At 52.3% G+C, this 19664-nt stretch overlaps 2 protein-coding genes and 1 long non-coding RNA gene across 3 annotated transcripts in view; 1 reads left to right on the top strand and 2 right to left on the bottom strand.

Annotated features, from left to right (window-relative positions):
* Nucleotides 1-19664, top strand: part of LOC141999978 (uncharacterized) — a 695529-nt gene that overhangs the window by 653652 nt on the left and 22213 nt on the right. The gene's annotated exons all lie outside the window — the stretch shown is intronic.
* LOC141999841 (maestro heat-like repeat family member 5) lies at nucleotides 496-6428 on the bottom strand. The gene is made up of 7 exons (XM_074973645.1): nucleotides 6390-6428; nucleotides 4432-4558; nucleotides 2224-2361; nucleotides 1947-2064; nucleotides 1270-1413; nucleotides 712-888; nucleotides 496-612 (listed from the first exon to the last, which is right to left on the bottom strand). The coding sequence occupies exons 2-7, from the start codon at nucleotides 4443-4445 to the stop codon at nucleotides 556-558; spliced, it is 648 nt and encodes a 215-aa protein (XP_074829746.1). The 5' UTR covers nucleotides 4446-4558; nucleotides 6390-6428; the 3' UTR covers nucleotides 496-555.
* LOC141999875 (uncharacterized) lies at nucleotides 6386-15672 on the bottom strand. Its single transcript, XM_074973716.1, has 5 exons — nucleotides 15578-15672; nucleotides 10530-10888; nucleotides 9733-9848; nucleotides 7971-8120; nucleotides 6386-6544 (listed from the first exon to the last, which is right to left on the bottom strand). Exons 1-5 carry the CDS (start codon nucleotides 15670-15672, stop codon nucleotides 6386-6388), a joined length of 879 nt encoding a protein of 292 aa, XP_074829817.1.

Raw genomic sequence — 19664 nt, 5'->3', positions numbered from 1 at the left:
GGGTGGGGACCCCCGGTTACAGCCAGGCAGCATCAGAGCATAACGCCACTGAGTGGTAATGCGCACGCTGCTCCGGTTCCCCCTGTGTGAACTACCTTGGCTGGCGGGAGCAGGGAGGCCGCCAGGCCAGCGCCATAGACATCTTGTGCAGGGCCTGAGACCCTGTGCGGGACAGTGCAGCCCAGGGTGTCCCAGAGGCAGTTTCTGTCTGGAGAGCACAGGATCCTAGAACCCGAGAAGATGAGGGGAGAGGGCAGGAAGGCTGCTGGAGACTGGTGTGGGGAAGGGGAGAAGCAGCTGCTGGAGCCTGGCAGGGACTGGCTGCTCCAAAAGACAGCATTTCTTTTGCTCTTGGGTGCCCCTGAGAGCCGGGCCATTCCCGACCCACCTCTTTCCTGCTGAGAATCTCCACCTCTTTGGGAGCCTGTGTTCTCCAGACAGCTGGTCATCTGCCCAGTGCCAGGCCCCCTCTCCCCCAGGCCAGGCTGCAGCAGGGGCTGGGAGCATGGCACTGAGCTTGAGCTTTGGAGAGAAGAGCTCTGACAGGGAGGTGGCTCAGCAGGAGATTCCCCACCCATGGCGGGGGCACTCCTTGGAGGCTCCATGGCAGGCCTGAGGGGCGGGAGGAAGGGGAAGGGGAGAGAGAGACAAGGGCATCAGAGACAGGTGGCGGGGGGGAGTGGGCTTCTTTGAGGGGGTTCCAAGCCTTACATCATCAATGAAGGGGCGAAGGCTGACTGCAATATCCTGGGAGATGGAGCCAAGCCCCTCCCTGTTGAGGAGGTGGATGATGTCTGCAGCTTTATGCATGGCCTCCAGGACACGCCCTCCATCCCTGTCACAAAAGACGGCCAGGATTGCTGGCAGCTGGGCCCGTAAGAATTGCACCTGCCGGAATGAAGAAGGCAGCTCATTACTTTCCCAGGTGACAGCCTGGAGCACATGCTGGACCACTGCCACCGACGAGAAACCACGGAGGGCACAGCCCCCCAACGGGGCAGAAAGTCATTCTCCTGTCACTCTGTGCCAGTTGCTCACTGTCACCTTTGTCTTTGCTCACCCCGCCTCCCCCATTGCATCCCATCTGCAATCAGGGCTCAGCTCACGGGAGCAGGGAGCACAGCATGCCTTGATATGCTCCCAAAGCACCTCCACCATTTGAGGGCTGTCTTTTAAACAAGAAGGCTTGTGTGTGGCTCTCCCTCTCATTTCTGAGCTATTTGATGGACATTGGCTTCCTGGGTCCCCTGGGCAATCCCCGGCTCTCACCTTTTCTGGCTGGAACACAATACTGCCAAGGCCTCGCAGACTGAGCCTCCGTATGATGGAATTTGCATCTTTGGTCCAGTCCATGAGCTGTGCCTGGAGGACTGATCTTGTCAGGATGGTGTCAATGGAAGGACTCTGGAGAAACTGGCAAGAGCCAAATGAAGATCAGGTTGAGGAGCAGAGGTCTTATTGTGGGGTCTGTTCCCTGGACAGTCGTCTTTCCCAAAGGGCCACTTCCTCCTATGCAAAGTCTCTGGTGAGTAGGGAGCCAATTGCTGCTGTTTCAGTTGGTTCCTTCCCCAACTTTAGACTAATGCACAAGTCACAAATAAGCCCCCAGGGAAAGGGGAATCTCCAGACCTCACTGAGTGCCATGGAGAGAGCCGTGGGGCAGAAGAAAAGCAGAACCCCAGGAAAAGGTGAGGAGAGAAGCATGGCCTTGGGGCACTGGAGAAACATGGCTTCTTGTCCCATAACCCCATCTAGGCACATCCAGCCAGGAGCAATCTCACCCTGTCTCTCCCTCCCTCTCTTTGCCATGCCCCGCAACCATCCATGTGTGGAGAGGAGCTAGCTGGCGGTAGGGCTGCTAAGCTGCTGACAATGTAGCCTAGAGCTTACTTTCCTGAGCTGCTCTCCAGAAAGCCCACTTCTGCCTGTCAACTCATGAATCTCACCTCAGTGCAGAAAGCCAGGGCGATAGTTCTCTGCTCCTCCTCCTTCCCACTCTGGACGATGGTGATTGCCTCTCTGAAAACTGCAGGGAGCTGAGGGTTCTCAAACTCGATCATGGCTCTGGAACATGGAATAGAAAGTCCCTTTTGATTCTCAAGGGGGAGAGAGCGTTCAGCTCAAGTTGCTGGGCTGAGCTGGCAGCCTGGAACTAAGGAATATTTCACACGGAAATCCCATTCCCAAGAGAGACCCAAAGAAGAGGAAACTTTGAGCTCCAACCTTGCAATCAGGCCAACCCCCTGCGAGTAGTGATATCGGGAGGCTATCATGTCCCAACCCCGATGAAAGTGGATGCTGGCAAATTCCTTCCAGTAGCCGGGCATGGAGAAAAGCGTCTTCACAGCCTCCACTGAGGTGCTAAAGACAAAAACAAACAAACAAACAAACAAAAAAGAGTGTTAAGCAATGAGATCAGCCCCAAGCATGGCAAATCTGCACAAGTCCTGAGACACCCAGCATGCTCAGCAGTAGCTAGCCTCCCCAAGGATCGATCCAGTGTGATACCCTGTCTACACTGCAGTTTCACTGAGTTTGGAACCAGTTAGGGACCCTGTAGCTTCTTCAGATGGTTGGTGTCATCACTCACGATGGTTGAATACTTGATTCTTTACTGTGACAGGTAACAGGACTCAAGCGGGCATGTGGGTCCAGATCCTTTGTTGGTGGAATCGAGCAAAGCTCGATCAGTTTACACCACCTGAGGTGTCTTCTGGCACTCTCTCTTTCCCGTGCAGATGGAAGCCCCTAACTGTGCCCACAGAACCAGATGAACTGGTCCCTCTTCCTCCTGTCTGCCTGTGAGGCTGACGTCCTGCGGTGCCTGTCCCCATGTGCTGCCGGTGTGGCTCTGTCCGCGTTCGGGGAGAGAGGCCCACGGAATTGCTCAGCAGGCACTGAGGAAAGCACTGACCCTTTGGCGGGTGGCAGACGTGGATGGATGCACAAACATGGCTGCTGCCTGAGTGTGTAAGGAAAGCAGCTGGCCTGTGGACGGCGTCAGATGAGCGAGTGTGACTCACAAGAATGCACGGCTCTCAACCCTTTTCCCTCAAGAGAGACCTGCTCCCAACTGAGCCTGGGCTAACGACAGCACCCGAACAACTGATGGCCATGAACAGCCCCCATGTGTTTAGCCGAACAAATCTGTTCTTCCTTTTCCTTTCAGTCATTACCTTAGGGGGCTGAGGCAGCTGGATCCCTCCTCGGGGCTGGATGTCTGCCTGGCCATGTAGGTCCCGGGCAAGTGCAGATCCAGCACGTACTGCACTTGCCTGACACAGAGAATGAGCAGCTGGGGATACATTTGCAGGATGGCTTCTCGGTATCCCCGGAGGAAAAGGAGCTCATAAATGGTCTTCATTGCCTGGAGGGGGGAAAGAATTTCACTCAGCTCTCCCAATCTGCCACCTGCCCCCATTGCCATTCGCTATTGTCCTTTTGTCATGTCTCCTTTCCTCTCCAGCGTATTACAAAACAGTATTGGCTTCTGAGAGGGGTGGGGACATTTGGAGGCTCCTGAACCTTCCCCCATTCCTGGAACGGAAGCAGGATGGAAAGATGAGAAGAGTCTGGATGACGTTATTCCCCATTATTTCTTTTTCTGGTGCAGAGCCTGTGCTTTGGCTTTCCAGCCATGACTGGAAGGGCTGAAACCATCCTGAGGAGATCCGTTCTCCTAGGCCCAGTGTTTCTGGCCCAGTCAAAAGTACTGGACTTCTCAGGATGCCATGTTGGGAAGATTTCTAGCCACAGTTACAGAGCCAGAAAGCTGGAGACTTCCAAGAGACACCTGAACTGCACCTGCTCACTAAAGGGCCATCTGGAGCAGAAGACAACTGAGCCAGGGTACCAGCAGATAAACCACTTCCGATGTGTAACTTTGACCTGGGGGAAACTTTACTGACACCTCTTTGGTTTGATTGGAAGTGGCGAGGACACACTAAGGCCTGGTCTACACTCCAGAGTTAGGTCAACACAAGGCCGCTCACTCTGCATCCCCCTAAGGATGGAATTTCCTTCCCATCGTCAGAACTGCCCCTTGGTGCCAAATTCGTAACTCCACCTCCACAAGTGGCAGAGAGTCCAGGTCGATGCAGTTAGGTCGATGCAGCGTCAGTGCAGACACCGCGTCGCTTTCGTCAACTGGCTTTCAGGAGCCTTCCCACAATGCCCCACCCTGACCCTACAATCAAGACAAGCCCTTCTGGTGAGGACGTGCACTGCCGACACAAGCAGCAAAGTGCGGACACACACCAGGGATGGAATCGCTGTGGCGGCTGTCTGCCCATTTAAGTTAGGTCGGCTTCAATGTGTGGTGGAGCCATGGCCTGAAGCTAAGAAGAGGTGAAACTCACACACACACACAGATGCACCATATTCCCTGTGCCTCTGGCGGGTTCGCAAGGTGACATCTCAAATCTCACCTACAGCCAGAGACACATGGCTGCTCTTCTCCTCCCGGCGTCTCTGCTGGAGCTTGTCCAGCAGCTGCTGCAGCACCTCCCTGGTGAGCTGTGGTTCTTCACCCAAGGCCTTCCACAACTCAATGGCACATCTGCAAATTCAGAAACACACGTCAGAGCTTTCCTGCTTGGCCATCTCTTGCCCTCCCCAGGGAGAGGCTTGGAATACCAGAGGAGACAGCCACTGGTGCAGGGAGGCTAAGGCAGGGCAAGTCCCTTCAGAGAAAGTTGTATTTATTCCTTTCCCCTCATGGGTTCTTGTTTCTAAAGCTAACCCACTCTTTCCAAGACAGTGACCATGTCCTGACCACAGAATGACCACCAAACTGTGACCCGCAGACTGTGCAAAATTCTGCTCTGTTACACTTGGGTCAGTCCCGAGAAACTTGCCTGACATCACTGGAGTTACTCTGGCTGTTTGGGGGTCTAACGGAGACCCAGCGTTTGGCCAAGTGTCTCTTAGCAGCTCAATTCTACTGCAGTGTGGTGGACAGGGTCAGAGAGTGAGTCAGCACATGCCCTGATCTGAGAAGATTCAAGAGCTTGGAAGAGGAGATTGTAAAGCCCAATGTGACAGAGATGGAAGGAAAGTAGGACTGAAATCCCCCTCCTCCATTCTTGCGGATCTAAGTCCTGCTGGTCCCCGCAGGCATCTGCAGAGGAAGACTGCAGATGGATCCAAAAGACTTCCAGTCATTTGACTTCCAAGTTTGGTGAGGAAGGTCGGAGGTGGTGGTCAAGCCCCCTAGGACATTGAGAACTAGGTTGGACAACTCAAGAGCAAATGGCCTGGAAGCAAGGTCTTCAGGAAGCTTGACTGAACTTGCTTCAGTCAAGCAAGTCAATGCTGCCAAGTTTCTGTGACTTCTGAGCACAGCCCCTGGAAAGCACTGTGGCTGTTCCAAGAAATTCAGACCTGATTCTGAAATTCAGAAAGGTTTACAAATCAAACACTCAAAGAAATCTTAAAACCAACACTCTATTCCTCTGATAACTGAATTGGGTAAGAAGTTCCATTTCTTTCCTGCTGCTCTTCAATTTGCTCTGCAGTGTGACACAAATTTCGCTCAGGTCAGTGCAGAACTGCATTGCAGAAGATGCCAAGGAAAGCTGGACTTTTGACCTCTGGCTAGGGTTCAGTTGGGTTTCATGGCCCTGAGGCACATGGGGGTTGTTTTACAAACCCCTCAGCTGGCTGACCCTTCCAAGTGATCAGCAATAACCAGCAGGACTGAAAGTTAACAATCTATTGAGGTGGAAAGAGGCACTCCCCCCTCTCAGAGCTATTAATGCTGGCTGTCTGCTCGCTGCACTGCATTTAGGCTCTGGTCATGTGGGGAGGATTTTTTTGTTGATTTGATTTTATTTTCTTTTGCCTCAATAAGGGCTGGAAATGTCTGTCTTAAGAGATTGACCTCTGCCCCACAGCTCCATAAGGATGAGTGCATTTTGTCACCAATTCCTCAGCCATGGAATAACTGGGGGTCTGACGACAGATAAGAATCCTGCACTGGTCTCCAGGGGATAGACAGATGGGCCTCATGGGCCTTTTCCATCTCTGCCTTCTCTCCTGCAGTAAGGAGCAGCCAGACCTCATGAGCCAGGGATGTTGAGTGAGCCCCCAAATCATTGATTGGCCCTGTACTGGATCTGAGGGGACGTGGGGTGACCCATAGAAATCAGGACAATGCTGGAATTCTCCAGAAAAGTGGCATGTCTCCATCCTGGGGAGTGTAGGAGGAGGGGTTGGCTCCTCAGTGGCTGGGCCTGGCCATCTCCTCTTAGTAAGCGTGGACAGCTCTCTGCACAGCAGGAAACTCCCTCCAAGTGTGTGAGCCCCACGGACCCCTCCCGGCCTGTGGCCTGTCAGTAGGAGCAGGAAGAGAACTACTGGACTGAGGAGATAACAAAGCAGCTCCCTACCTGTGCGATGAGAGCGTGTGAGCCACACAGGTTAGAACCACGTCCTGGGGGTGGGAGCGAGCCAGCAAGGCCATGGCCCTGAGCACTGCTCCTCTGGCTCTGGGATCACAGCTGTTGTCGAGCCAGATTAAGATCCCTCCCACGACGTCTCCAACCTGGAAGAATGCCAGAAAGTTGAGGGATGGATTTATCAATGAGTGGCCTCCTCCCAGGGAAGCCCTCCTGGCAGCCCTGCAAGCCTCCTCTGACCTCGGTTGCCCATCTTGGCTGCTCCCTAAGAGGCTTTGACAAGTCCAGGAACCCCAGTCTTCCTGAGGTCTGGGTTAGCACCTTCAAGCTCCAAAACACGCACAAAACCTTAGAGTGGGCACAGTCCTAACTCCCCTGATGTCCCAGGGCCTTCCCTGCCGTAGCAAACGGCTCTCAGCCCTGCTCTCAAGGGCTTCCCTCCAGGAGCCTTTCCTCCATCTCTGCAACTTCCTTTTAGCTCTTTCTTGCACAATCCGTTCCTCCAGACCAGTGGTTCTCAACCTAGGTTCCATTGTGGGGCACATCCAATCCAACCTGTTTGTCCCTGAGGATGTCCCAAAGCGGCGCAGCTCTGTGCTGAGCAGGCCACAGGTTGAGAAGCACGGCTCCAGACCCAGCTGGTTCTACTGATGTATCCCAGAGCCCATGGCAGAGATGGGAGGCAGGGCTAGTTGGGTGGGGCTCGCCAGCTCCCGGCCCCAGCCCTAAGGAGAACCTCCATACTGTGGGATTTTAAAATCTTCCACGACAAATCTTGAAGCCGGGTCTCTAACCTCGGGTTCATGCTATGGTACTGAGAAGAGCAGTGTAGACAAGGTGACTTGGGCTGGAGCCCAGGCTCTGAAGCCACCCTTCTCCCCAGGCTTCAGAGATCAAGTTCCAGCCCCAGCCCAGAAGAGTCTGCATTGCTGTTTTGGCCCCTCAGTGCCAGCCCTGGGAGCCCAAGTCCATCGGGCCAGGCTTTCAGGCTCCTGCTGCAGAGTTTGCAACACAGGGAGACAGACCCTAAAGGGACAAGCCACCCCCTAGGACTCTTCCGTGAGGAATTGGTCATTGCTCTTTCCTCTCTCGAAGAAGGAGCAGGAGCTACAAGGCGGGTGGCTGGATTCTGTTGACCTGTTCTGCTAGCAGGAGTTAGAGCCCTGCACAAATCAATCTGCTGATTGAGGGGCCATTTGTTAACTTCCCGCTGGGACCTGTTGGAAAGAAGGAACTCGGGCAGAGACAGGGACGACCTGCAGGAAACCCTAGGAACAGGCAGGCTGGGGAGGAAGTTCAGGCTGAGGATTCTGTTCATTGATTAGTCTCAGAGTTTCCAGGAAAGCCAAAGCCCAGGAAGGGAATAAGTCTGCACTTCCGCGCCACGTGCAGGCGGTCTTTGGAGAAGGGCTTGAATGTCACCTATCCCCGTGGCCAAGCGATGAATGGCAAGGGGCTGAGCCAACCTTCCAATCCCATGCCAGTGTCCCAGGAATGGTTTCCGAGGAGAGGAACTTCTCCCATCCCCCTCTCTGCGCAGCATCCCCCTGCCCCATTGCGGGAGTCTCTTACTCTCTCCACCTTGTCTCCGTGGAGAGATACGATGGCCCTCAGCTCTTCCTCTGCGGCTCTAAATCTCTGCAGGGTGGGTGTTGTCAGACCCTTCACGGCTGCCATCAGCAGGGCATGGAGCGGGGCTGAGGAAGGGTGCTCCCTGGGGGTCTGCAAAGAACAGGGACAAAGCCTGTTGGGATTGAGTATTTCCCTCGGGCAGCTGCCCTGGAACAGTCTGTCCCCGGGGGAGGCTGGCAGTGCCGAGGGAGCGTGGAGACTCCGGCTGAGCCCTTTTCTTCAAAAGCCTCCCCAGCTGCTAAGGTTTCCTCAGCCTTTTGTCCCCTCTCTGGCCCCCTCTCCTGAGAAGAGACGGGAGCCTCTCGGGCAGTGCTGGGACCCCAAGGGCCACCCCGTTTCCTCCCTCGCTAGCCCCTCCTCGCAGGAAACCCCGCTTTTGCTGAGAAAGCCTCGATGTCCTGCAAAGCCCATTCGAGTTGCTTCTTGAGTGTCGCCGAGGGGTCACTGGAGAACCTGCCCCATGTCCCATCCCACCCCGAGCGCCTGAGGAGATTGGCTCAGCAACTCTGGCAGCCCAGAGTGTCTGCAAGGAAGGGACTGAGAATAGGGCCCAAACGGAAACGCCCTCTTCCTTCCCCACCTCGCAGCCTGTGGGGCTGCCAGAAAACAGGCAGGAATCGCCGTCAGGACAGAAAGTAACTGAGACTGAAGAAGCAAGTTTGCCTGGCTGAGGAGAAGCCCAAAGCGTGGGCCTCTGGGGCCAGAGCCCTGGGGGTGAGAACTCACTGGGCACAATGTTACTCCAGGGGGCCTGGTTCCAGGGTCACCTAAACCCAGGGCCTGGGGTGCTGGAGGCCTTTGCCCTGGTGTCTCAGGGCACGCCATGGGAACTACTGCAACTGGCCTGCATGGCGCTGGATTAGCACCGTCTGTCCTGGTTGCCAACAGCTGAGGGGTAGCTCAGTGGTTTGAGCATTCGCTAAACCCAGGGTTGTGAGTTCAATCCTTGAGGGGACCATTTCGAGATCTAGGGTAAAAATTGGGGTTTGGTCCTGCTTTGAGCAAGGGGGTGGACTAGATGACCTCTTGAGGTCCCTTCCAACCCTGATATCTTAGGATGCAGTAGAGCACAGCGGAGTGGCACACTCGCCTCCATACTCCAGACCCCCGGCAGGTCAGAAGCTCCCAGAATTGCAGCCTTTTGTATGCGCTGCAGGGTGCTCTGTCCCGAAGAGGAAGAGTTACAAAGGTGTCTAGAGGCTTTTGTAACTCGGACAGAGCCCAGATGTTGGCAGGCGGGAGGGAACCTGGGACCTCTGGAGCTTAGTGCAGGAGCCTCGACCACAGGAGCGAAAAGCCAAGAGGCTGTTAGCTAAGGCTCTAGAGCAGACTCCTTTTCTCTGTGTCTCGAAGTGGTCCTGGTGCCACGAGATGGGTCAGAACCCCACAGCCAGGAGATATGTGGGTTCCCCCGACCAGGGCAGGGATGGGCCTGGTCTGATTTTCAGCCGTGCCTGTGTGCCATAGAAAGTGCATCAGAATCGGGCACCTGAGTCAGGCACTTCTGCCAATCCCACAAAGCACCTCTGGACTTCTTTAGGTGCCTAAACCCCTTTGTCAAAGCGGGCCTCGTTCAAGCAACCCAGATAAAGACTGGCTGGAGTTGATCACCCTTGACGAGTGTTTCTTTTCAGCCCCTGGGAGATATTCCTACACACAGCAAGGGATGCTTTCCATGAGCACGGCCACACAGCATCATTACCATCGTCATATGGGAGCTGCTTGTTAATGAGGGGCTGGGAGTGTGCTCTTCTTCCTGCTCTTCTGGGCTTCCTTTTTCCCACTTCCCCTTCGTGTCAGACGGCTCCTTCTTCGTCCCTGCAGCAGAAAGAAACATTCTTAAAATTTTGCTTTTCCACGTCTTCCCCCTGGTTTACAGAGGATGGAAGTTGGGCCCAGAGCCCTGAAGCGAATTGCCCAGGGTCAGACTGAAGGTTGTTGGCAGAGCTCAGCAGAGAACTCCGCTCTCCTGACTCCTAGCTGGGGGCTTTGACCACACAAGGCTTCCTCTTCCCTCGGGGCCAGTTTCTTTTCAATGGTGTCGTCTACTCTTCCCCTCCCCTTGCACCCCTTTCCTGTCAGTGATGGGCACCTGGCCTCCTTTTGCATTGAACCCCCCAAGGAGGAATGACTCAGCTCTGGTACGGTTCCCAGCTGGGACCTGCTGAGACCTCTGGAGCATTTTCCTGAGGAAAGCGACCCAATCGAGGAGAAAAGAAATGATTTCCTCCAACGTCCAGCCTCTCTCTTCTCCTTCCAGCCTGGAACAATGTTAGTAGTCCCCACCCCACCATGCCAGATCCCCAGAGGAGGGTGACCTGACATTGTCAGCTCTCCCCACCTCAGCCATGGACCTCTGCCACCCTCTAAATGGATTCCAGTGCCGGAGATGCCCATCACTGTCCCATGAGACGGCCCTGATGTCGAAGGCTTGTCGAGTGACTGGTGTGAGTGTTCCTCACATGCTCCTCGCCAACCATGTGGATTGAACCATCTCACCTGTAAGATCCACTTCGTCTTTGTCTGTCGTCTCCTGCAGCTTCACCTCCTCTGCCTCCACCTGGGTCTCAGCTGCTTTCTTCTTCAGGGACAAGTGCGTCCACCTTCTTGGAGAGGAAGCTGTTCTCTCCTCACTGCTCTCTGCCATCGCGCTGTGGGATTGGCAACAGACACAGAGTCTTTTCATGCCTGACAGGATGGTCCATGAACATTTTCTTCCCTGGGGCTTCTCTGGCAAGGCCTGTTCTTGGGGGCTGAGGCCAGAGCATGCCTCAATGGCTGCAGGTTGGACGAGCACTTTGTGCACATGGATCTCTCTGTGCTCCCGAGAGGCGAGTCTTTGGAAAAAGGAATGAAGCCTGGAATAGAAAGAAGGAGGAAATGGGTTTTTCTGTCCTTCTCGAAAGGAAGGGAATTAGTTTGACCAGGATTCCCAGATCCACGAGAGTGGTCTTTTGAAGCCATCTGCTCCAAATGCCATCTGTCCTCAGGGAACGGATGGGTAGGATCCCCTGGGGGACTATCATGAAGGGGAAGGGAGTCCAGGAGAGCTGGCTGTATTTCAAGGAATCCCTGTTGAGGTTACAGGGACAAACCATCCCGATGAGTCGAAAGAATAGTAAACATGGCAAGCGACCAGCTTGGCTTAATGGTGAAATCATAGCGGATCTTAAACATAAAAAAGAAGCTTACAAGAAGTGGAAGGTTGGACATATGACCAGGGAAGAGTATAAAAATATTGCTCGGGCATGTAGGAAAGATATAAGGAGGGCCAAATCGCACCTGGAGCTGCAGCTAGCAAGAGATGTCAAGAGTAACAAGAAAGGTTTCTTCAGGTATGTTGGCAACAAGAAGAAAGCCAAGGAAAGTGTGGGCCCCTTACTGAATGAGGGAGGCAACCTAGTGACAGAGGATGTGGAAAAAGCTAATGTACTCAATGCTTTTTTTGCCTCTGTTTTCACTAACAAGGTCAGCTCCTACACTGCTGCGCTGGGCATCACAGAATGGGGAAGAGATGGCCAGCCCTCTGTGGAGATAGAGGTGGTTAGGGACTATTTAGAAAAGCTGGACGTGCACAAGTCCATGGGGCCGGACGAGTTACATCCGAGAGTGCTGAAGGAATTGGCGGCTGTGATTGCAGAGCCCTTGGCCATTATCTTTGAAAACTCGTGGCGAACGGGGGAAGTCCCGGATGACTGGAAAAAGGCTAATGTAGTGCCAATCTTTAAAAAAGGGAAGAAGGAGGATCCTGGGAACTACAGGCCAGTCAGCCTCACCTCAGTCCCTGGAAAAATCATGGAGCAGGTCCTCAAAGAATCAATCCTGAAGCACTTACATGAGAGGAAAGTGATCAGGAACAGTCAGCATGGATTCACCAAGGGAAGGTCATACCTGACTAATCTAATCGCCTTTTATGATGAGATTACTGGTTCTGTGGATGAAGGGAAAGCAGTGGATGTATTGTTTCTTGACTTTAGCAAAGCTTTTGACACGGTCTCCCACAGTATTCTTGTCAGCAAGTTAAGGAAGTATGGGCTAGATGAATGCACTATAAGGTGGGTAGAAAGCTGGCTAGTTTGTCGGGCTCAACGGGTAGTGATAAATGGCTCCATGTCTAGTTGGCAGCCAGTGTCAAGTGGAGTGCCCCAGGGGTCGGTCCTGGGGCCGGTTTTGTTCAATATCTTCATAAATGATCTGGAGGATGGTGTGGATTGCACTCTCAGCAAATTTGCAGATGATACTAAACTGGGAGGAGTGGTAGATACGCTGGAGGGGAGGGATAGGATACAGAAGGACCTAGACAAATTGGAGGATTGGGCCAAAAGAAATCTGATGAGGTTCAATAAGGATAAGTGCAGGGTCCTGCACTTAGGATGGAAGAATCCAATGCACCGCTACAGACTAGGGACCGAATGGCTAGGCAGCAGTTCTGCGGAAAAGGACCTAGGGGTGACAGTGGACGAGAAGCTGGATATGAGTCAACAGTGTGCCCTTGTTGCCAAGAAGGCCAATGGCATTCTGGGATGTATAAGTAGGGGCATAGCGAGCAGATCGAGGGATGTGATCGTTCCCCTCTATTCGACACTGGTGAGGCCTCATCTGGAGTACTGTGTCCAGTTTTGGGCCCCACACTACAAGAAGGATGTGGATAAATTGGAGAGAGTCCAGCGAAGGGCAACAAAAATGATTAGGGGTCTAGAGCACATGACTTATGAAGAGAGGCTGAGGGAGCTGGGATTGTTTAGTCTGCAGAAGAGAAGAATGAGGGGGGATTTGATAGCTGCTTTCAACTACCTGAAAGGGGGTTCCAAAGAGGATGGCTCTAGACTGTTCTCAATGGTAGCAGATGACAGAACGAGGAGTAATGGTCTCAAGTTGCAATGGGGGAGGTTTAGATTGGATATTAGGAAAAACTTTTTCACTAAGAGGGTGGTGAAACACTGGAATGCGTTACCTAGGGAGGTGGTAGAATCTCCTTCCTTAGAGGTTTTTAAGGTCAGGCTTGACAAAGCCCTGGCTGGGATGATTTAACTGGGAATTGGTCCTGCTTCGAGCAGGGGGTTGGACTAGATGACCTTCTGGGGTCCCTTCCAACCCTGATATTCTATGATTCTATGATTCTATGATTCCTCTAATAGCCAGGACTGGTTGCTGCAACCAAGAAGATAAGCAACACAAGACTGCCCAGACTGGGTCAAACCAAAGGTCCATTTAGCCCAGTACGCTGTCTTCTGACAGTAGCCAGTGCTGAGTGCCCCAGAAGGAATGAACAGGGAATCATCAAGCAATCCATTCCTGTTGCTCATTCCTGGCACCTGGCAAACAGAGGCTAGGGATAGAAAGAGCAAAAGGTCAGTTTCTATGTTCTTTGGTCATTGCCTGGGCCTAGTTGCAAAAATGCTTCCTTCTTAACCCCACTCCTTTGTGCGCAGAATGTTGGGACTCTGGGAACAGATCGGGCCAAGCTGAAAACCAAGAAAGCTCTGTTCCCAGAGAAGCCAGGAAAAGGAAGAAAAGATTGTCATCTCGAGGGTTTGAGGGTCTGGAAGGATGAATTAGCAGCTGCAAATATGTTGACTTCTTCTCAACTATTTGAAAATCTGGAATTTATTAGCATGGGGTTAAGAATCAGTCAACTTGAAATGAAGAATGACCCATATTATTTCCAACATCCAGTCAGAAGTTAGGCCTCCAAAACAAGGACAAAGAAATCACAGCGAGACCCATGACAAATGTAGGCGACAGTTGATTGAAACCCCTTTCCTGGAAAGGAATTGCGGGGGGGGGGGGGGAATCGACACATCTCTTTTCTATAGCCCAAGGGGGTAGAGTAGAATTTGTAGAGATTTTTGAGATCTATCGCCATGAGATTCTTTCTGAGAGAACTACCAAGATGACAGGCAGGGGATGGGAGTGGAGCTGTATCACTTTCAATATCTTAAGATTCATTTCTTCTGCATTATTTGAGCTCATTTATGTGCATTTCAATCATGTAAATTCTGAGATCGATATTCTCTCAATACACATTTCTTTGGCAGTCATGACAGGAGACAAAGGGTTTCTATTCTCAACTTGAAGGCAAGGAGTGCATTAGGGGCAACTCCAAGGGAAATACTATTGATGGAGATATCAATCTAACTTCTACACGAGTTTTGTTATCTTCCCTTTTGGTTCTATCCCTGGAAATTCCCCCCGACTAGTCTGCTGGAAGATAAAATCATCTAAATCTGCCTCCAAAGAACCTGACAGGCTGAAGCAGGAGGAGACCTGAGAGATGGCCACATTCAAATAAAAACGGAACGCTGAGACCTGCCTGTTGCCACACCAGCCCCCACCCGTCCCCAGGAGAAGGAGGCACTGACCTGTCGTGTGCGATCTAATGAGCAGGGAAAGAATCTGGGAATTACCTTGTGTAAAAACTCATCCTTTTGTTCCTCAAACACCTGTGGAAATAGCTGATTCAAGAAGTTGTTGACAGAGGGATGGTCCGCGTCTCTCAGCAGCTCCTTGGCTCACCAGCCGTTGTCAACCAAGCCAGTTGGCAGACTGACGGCAGGGCAAGAATGCTGACGCCGAACACTCTTTGCTGTTGGCATCCATGACATCACAATCAGCTTGTGCATAAACACACACAGACCCCCACCCAGAGAGACACACTCCCATTGAGCAACTCCCCACTCTCCCTCCCAGCACTTCCTGCCCACCCCAGAACAGCTGTTTCATGGAATTGAGGATGCTCCGGGAGGGTCGGTTAGGGGCGGGGACATGGCATACTTGGGGCAGTGCATGGGATTCTTCTCTCCTAAGTGCAGGGCTCAGCACTTGTCCTTGCTGAACCTCATCAGATTTCTTTTGGCCCAATCCTCTAATTTGTCTGGGTCACTCTGAACCCTATCCCGACCCTCCAGCATATCTCCCTCTCCCCCCAGCTTAGTGTCATCTGCGAACTTGCTGCGGGTGCAATCCATCCCATCCTCCAGATCATGCACGAAAATGGTGAAGAAAACCAGCCCCAGGAGTGACCCGTTGGGAAGCGGGGGAGGGGGTGGAGGAGAGGAGGCAGACGGTGAGTGGCAGGGACCCCACAGAGGGGGGTGCAGTGGAGGAGAGGGGGAACTCATCCAGGCAGCGGTGGGCAGTGTGGGCTGGGAGAAGGGGCGAGGCAGATACAGGAAGAGATGGAGCACAGGCAGGGTACTGGGGCCCAGGCACCCGGGGCCTGGTCATCGTCGGCACCAAGAGAGGAGAGGAGAGAGAGAGAGAGAGAGAGTTGGCGAACACACGAGACAAGACAGAGAAACATGAGAGCAGGGCAAGCCACTCACCACCTGGAGTCATCCTCTTGGATCCAACCTTCTGCTGTGGAGGAGACACCGTTCTTGACCAGAGAAATGAGCAGCTTCTGAAAATGGGGATGTTTTCTCCCTCGTAACCACAGCTGATCGGGAACCTTTTCTTACAAACCAAACCCTAATTTACAGGGCTTTTCTACCTGGACTCAGGTGGGGCGTGAAGAGAGCCCTCACCAAACCAGACACTTATCTCACCAAGACTGGCGCTTGCTCGGCTCCCAGATGGAGGGCTCTTGCCTGGCATCACCAACGGTCACAGGCTCGCTGCTCTCACTCACGTTCCATCGCATGAGGGCAGTAGACTCTGAGGCTTGACTTCTTCTTCCTTCGTACTAAAGCCAGCAGAGTGGGGGAAAAACAAAAAAAATTACCATCTCCGTCTGCAATGTCGTGTAGTCTCTTCATTTCACATCTCCCGTATCCCACGGCTCCGCCCTCAACCCATCTCCCGTTCCTACTTTACAACTGCAACTAGAAGGCGCCCATTGTAATGGCACCCAAAATCGTCACTTTGCTCAGGAGACTCTGGTCCCTTCCTCAGCCTTAATCCCAGAGCCTCGTACTCAACAAGGAAGCCCACGGCCTGTGAAGAGTACTACAGGGAGTACAGATGAGGAATTGAAAGCACTGACCGCTTACTCACAGCCAGTTATGCGGGAGGCAGAAAGCTGACGACTCTTCACGTCTGCTTAGAAGGATGTCCAAGCTGCTCGGGTCCACTCCTGCCATATTCTCCTCCGGCTAGGGCTCCTGGACAATACCTCTGCGAAAGCAGCTGCAAAAGCCAAGCATGAGCCATCACTCCACGAAGCTCGATTGGTGCTGGAAATCTTGCCCTCAGCCCTGCCTCACTCTTTCATCCCATCCACATCAGTCCCAACTCGAGGAACAGAGACGGAGTTAACACCGACAGTCACCTCTCCACCGCAGATCAACGGCCAATAGCTCATGCTTCATATTTACTGTATGCTTGGAAGCTGGCAGAAGGAAGGCAAGAAAAAACTTTTCTATTCAAGGTCAAGGCTCACAGGAAAAATCAGTCAGAGATCTCCATCCTGAATAGTGCTGTGGATAAATTGGCGAAACAGGCTGCTTTATTGGGTGTAGAAGCTGAATGGAATGTACCAACAGATGTTGTGAACACTGTCCATCCCACTGAAACCCTGCAACATCAGGATTTAAGACAGCTTCAGCAGAAGGATACCAGTGTGATGGAGCTGTTGAGTAAGCAGCGGTGCAAAGGATTTACCGTCTACACAGATCAGACAGGATTAATTCTGGCAAGAAAAGAAAACCAACCAGAAGGCATCGAAGGCATCCCTGTGTTAGTAATTCCATCCTATCTCTGCCAAGAGTTAATTAAATTAGCCCACGAGCAAGGTCATTATGGAATGGAGAAAACCTTAAAGCTCCTACTCACCTTAGGATGGTGGCCTTCAATGGTCAAGGAAGTAGAATCCTGGACATACAACTGTTTTCCAAGTGCCACGTGTAACCCAGATTCAAGGATCTAAAAGGGACCATTACTTCACCAGCCTATCAATGGCCCTTGGACAAAGTGCAAACAGATTTTGTAGGTCCATTGCCAAGGACAGGCCGAGGAAATCTATACTGCTTAGTGCTTATAGAGCCATTCACCAAATGGATAGAGGCCTATCCCACAGAGAACTGCACTGCAAATACCACCGCTAGAGTCCTCTTAGAACAAGCTTTTAGTATGTTTGGGTGTGATTTAATATATCAGGTCCATTTAATATATCCATCACAATGGGTATTGCCCCCACTAATGTATCCTCAATAAATGTAAAGGTCTTCCTCCCTAGTCATCAAATGGATCATATTGAACTAAAATGTCAAAAATGTACTGCTCATTGCAATAAGGCTCCTAAGGAGGTTGTAAAATCTACATTTGGTGAAATGGAAGAACACCCTAGAAATTTGGGAGCAGTATGTCACACTTTGTTAAAACTAAATGTTTCTGTAAATGATACTGGGAATTGGGAATTGAAAGGTCCTTTTGGCTTAGTGAACAGCAGAGAGGCTTACAGAGGGAGTTTGCCTGGGATCTGCCTGAGAGGAGGTACGCTAAGGGCTGCATTAAGGAGGCTGTGTTGGTGAGTATCTGAGTGTCTGTTGTGGGGACAATTTGACCGTGTGCTTGATTGGTTGTTTGAAAAGTGTGAATTGGGAGTGCTTTGTTCCAGGTGAGCCTTGAATGGGCCTGACTGTTCTAAAAAGCCAGTCAGCTACGAACCAGCTGAGCAGTGAACAACAGAGAGGCTAACAGAGGGAGTTTGCCTGGGGAAAGCCCACTGAGGCTTACATCCTGCCGGCTTCTCTCAGTAGTTACTAAAACTCCTGAGGAAGGGCGTAGAAGGAAGATAATATGGATGAGGGGTGTTCAGCTGTTGTGACCTGCACTGGATGTGCCATGTCTGTCTTTCTTCCACAGGACAGAAGCGACTTTGTCTGTACAAAGTGCAAGCCGGTCTCCATATTGGAAGGGAAGTTTCAAGATCTGGAGCAACAGGTATCGACCCTGCGTTGCATAAGAGAAACTGAAGATTTCCTGGACAGACGTCAGGATATGCTTCTACGGACACAATGTTCTGAAGATTCAGAGCAGGCTGCGCAGCGGGGACAGGAGGATGGTGAAGAAATTTGGCAGCATGTGACCTCCAGAAGAAGAAAGGGGAGTGTCCATGTACCAGCAACGCAGATACAGGTAAGTAACCGTTTTCATGTTCTCTCCACAGGTACTAATGCGGAGAGTGGCCCAGATGATACATCTGAGGGAAGGGAGCAGAAGGAGACTCCGCTGATTGGAAGGCATGAGATGCACTGTCCTAGGGTTGGGGGTTCCACGACCACCGCTCCCAAGAGAAGGAGGCGGGTGGTGGTGGTCGGGGACTCTCTCCTCTGGGGGACTGAGTCATCTATCTGCCGCCCTGACCGGGAAAACCGAGAAGTCTGCTGCTTGCCAGAAGCTAGGATTCACAATGTGACGGAGAGACTGCCGAGACTCATCAAGCCCTCGGATCGCTACCCCTTCCTGCTTCTCCACGTGGGCTCCAGTGATACTGCCAAGAATGACCTTGAGCGGATCACTGCAGAGTATGTGGCTCTGGGAAGAAGGATAAAAGGAGTTTGAGGGTGCATGTGGTGTTCTCGTCCATCCTCCCCGTGGAAGGAAAAGGCCTGGATAGAGACCGTCGAATCATGGAAGTCAACGATTGGCTACGCAGGTGGTGTTGGAGAGAAGGCTTTGGATTCTTTGACCATGGGATGGTGTTGCAAGAAGGAGGAGTGCCAGGCAGAGACGGGCTCCACCTAACGAAGAGAGGGAAGAGCATCTTTGCAAGCAGGCTGGCTAACCTAGTGAGGAGGGCTTTAAACTAGGTTCACTGGGGGAAGGAGACCAAAGCCCTGAGGTAAGTGGGGAAGTGGGATACCGGGAGGAAGCAGGAGCGCGCGAGAGGGGAGGGCTCCTGCCTCATACTGAGAAAGAGGGACGATCAGCGAGTTATCTCAAGTGCCTATACACAAATGCAAGAAGCCTGGGAAACAAGCAGGGAGAACTGGAAGTCCTGGCACAGTCAAGGAATTATGAGGTGATTGGAACAACAGAGACTTGGTGGGATAACTCCCATGACTGGAGTACTGTCATGGATGGATATAAACTGTTCAGGAAGGACAGGCAGGGCAGAAAAGGTGGGGGAGTTGCACTGTATGTAAGGGAGCAGTATGACTGCTCAGAGCTCCAGTATGAAACTGCAGAAAAACCTGAGAGTCTCTGGATTAAGTTTAGAAGTGTGAGCAACAAGGGTGATGTCGTGGTGGGAGTCTGCTATAAACCACCGGACCAGGGGGATGAGGTGGACGAGGCTTTCTTCTGGCAACTCACGGAAGTTACTAGATCACAGGCCCTGGTTCTCATGGGAGAGTTCAATCACCCTGATATCTGCTGGGAGAGCAATACAGCGGTGCACAGACAATCCAGGAAGTTTTGGAAAGTGTAGGGGACAATTTCCTGGTGCAAGTGCTGGAGGAACCAATTAGGGGCAGAGCTCTTCTTGACCTGCGGCTCACAAACCGGGAAGAATTAGTAGGGGAAGCAAAAGTGGATGGGAACCTGGGAGGCAGCGACCATGAGATGGTCGAGTTCAGGATCCTGACACAAAGAAGAAAGGAGAGCAGCAGAATACGGATCCTGGACTTCAGCAAAGCAGACTTTGATTCCCTCAGGGAACTGATGGGCAGGATCCCCTGGGAGAATAATATG

This window comes from Natator depressus, chromosome 16, assembly GCF_965152275.1.
Source record: "Natator depressus isolate rNatDep1 chromosome 16, rNatDep2.hap1, whole genome shotgun sequence".
In the NCBI taxonomy this organism is placed as follows: domain Eukaryota; kingdom Metazoa; phylum Chordata; order Testudines; family Cheloniidae; genus Natator; species Natator depressus.
Note: the sequence above shows the minus strand (reverse complement) of the source record. Positions and strands in the feature narration are given on the sequence as shown.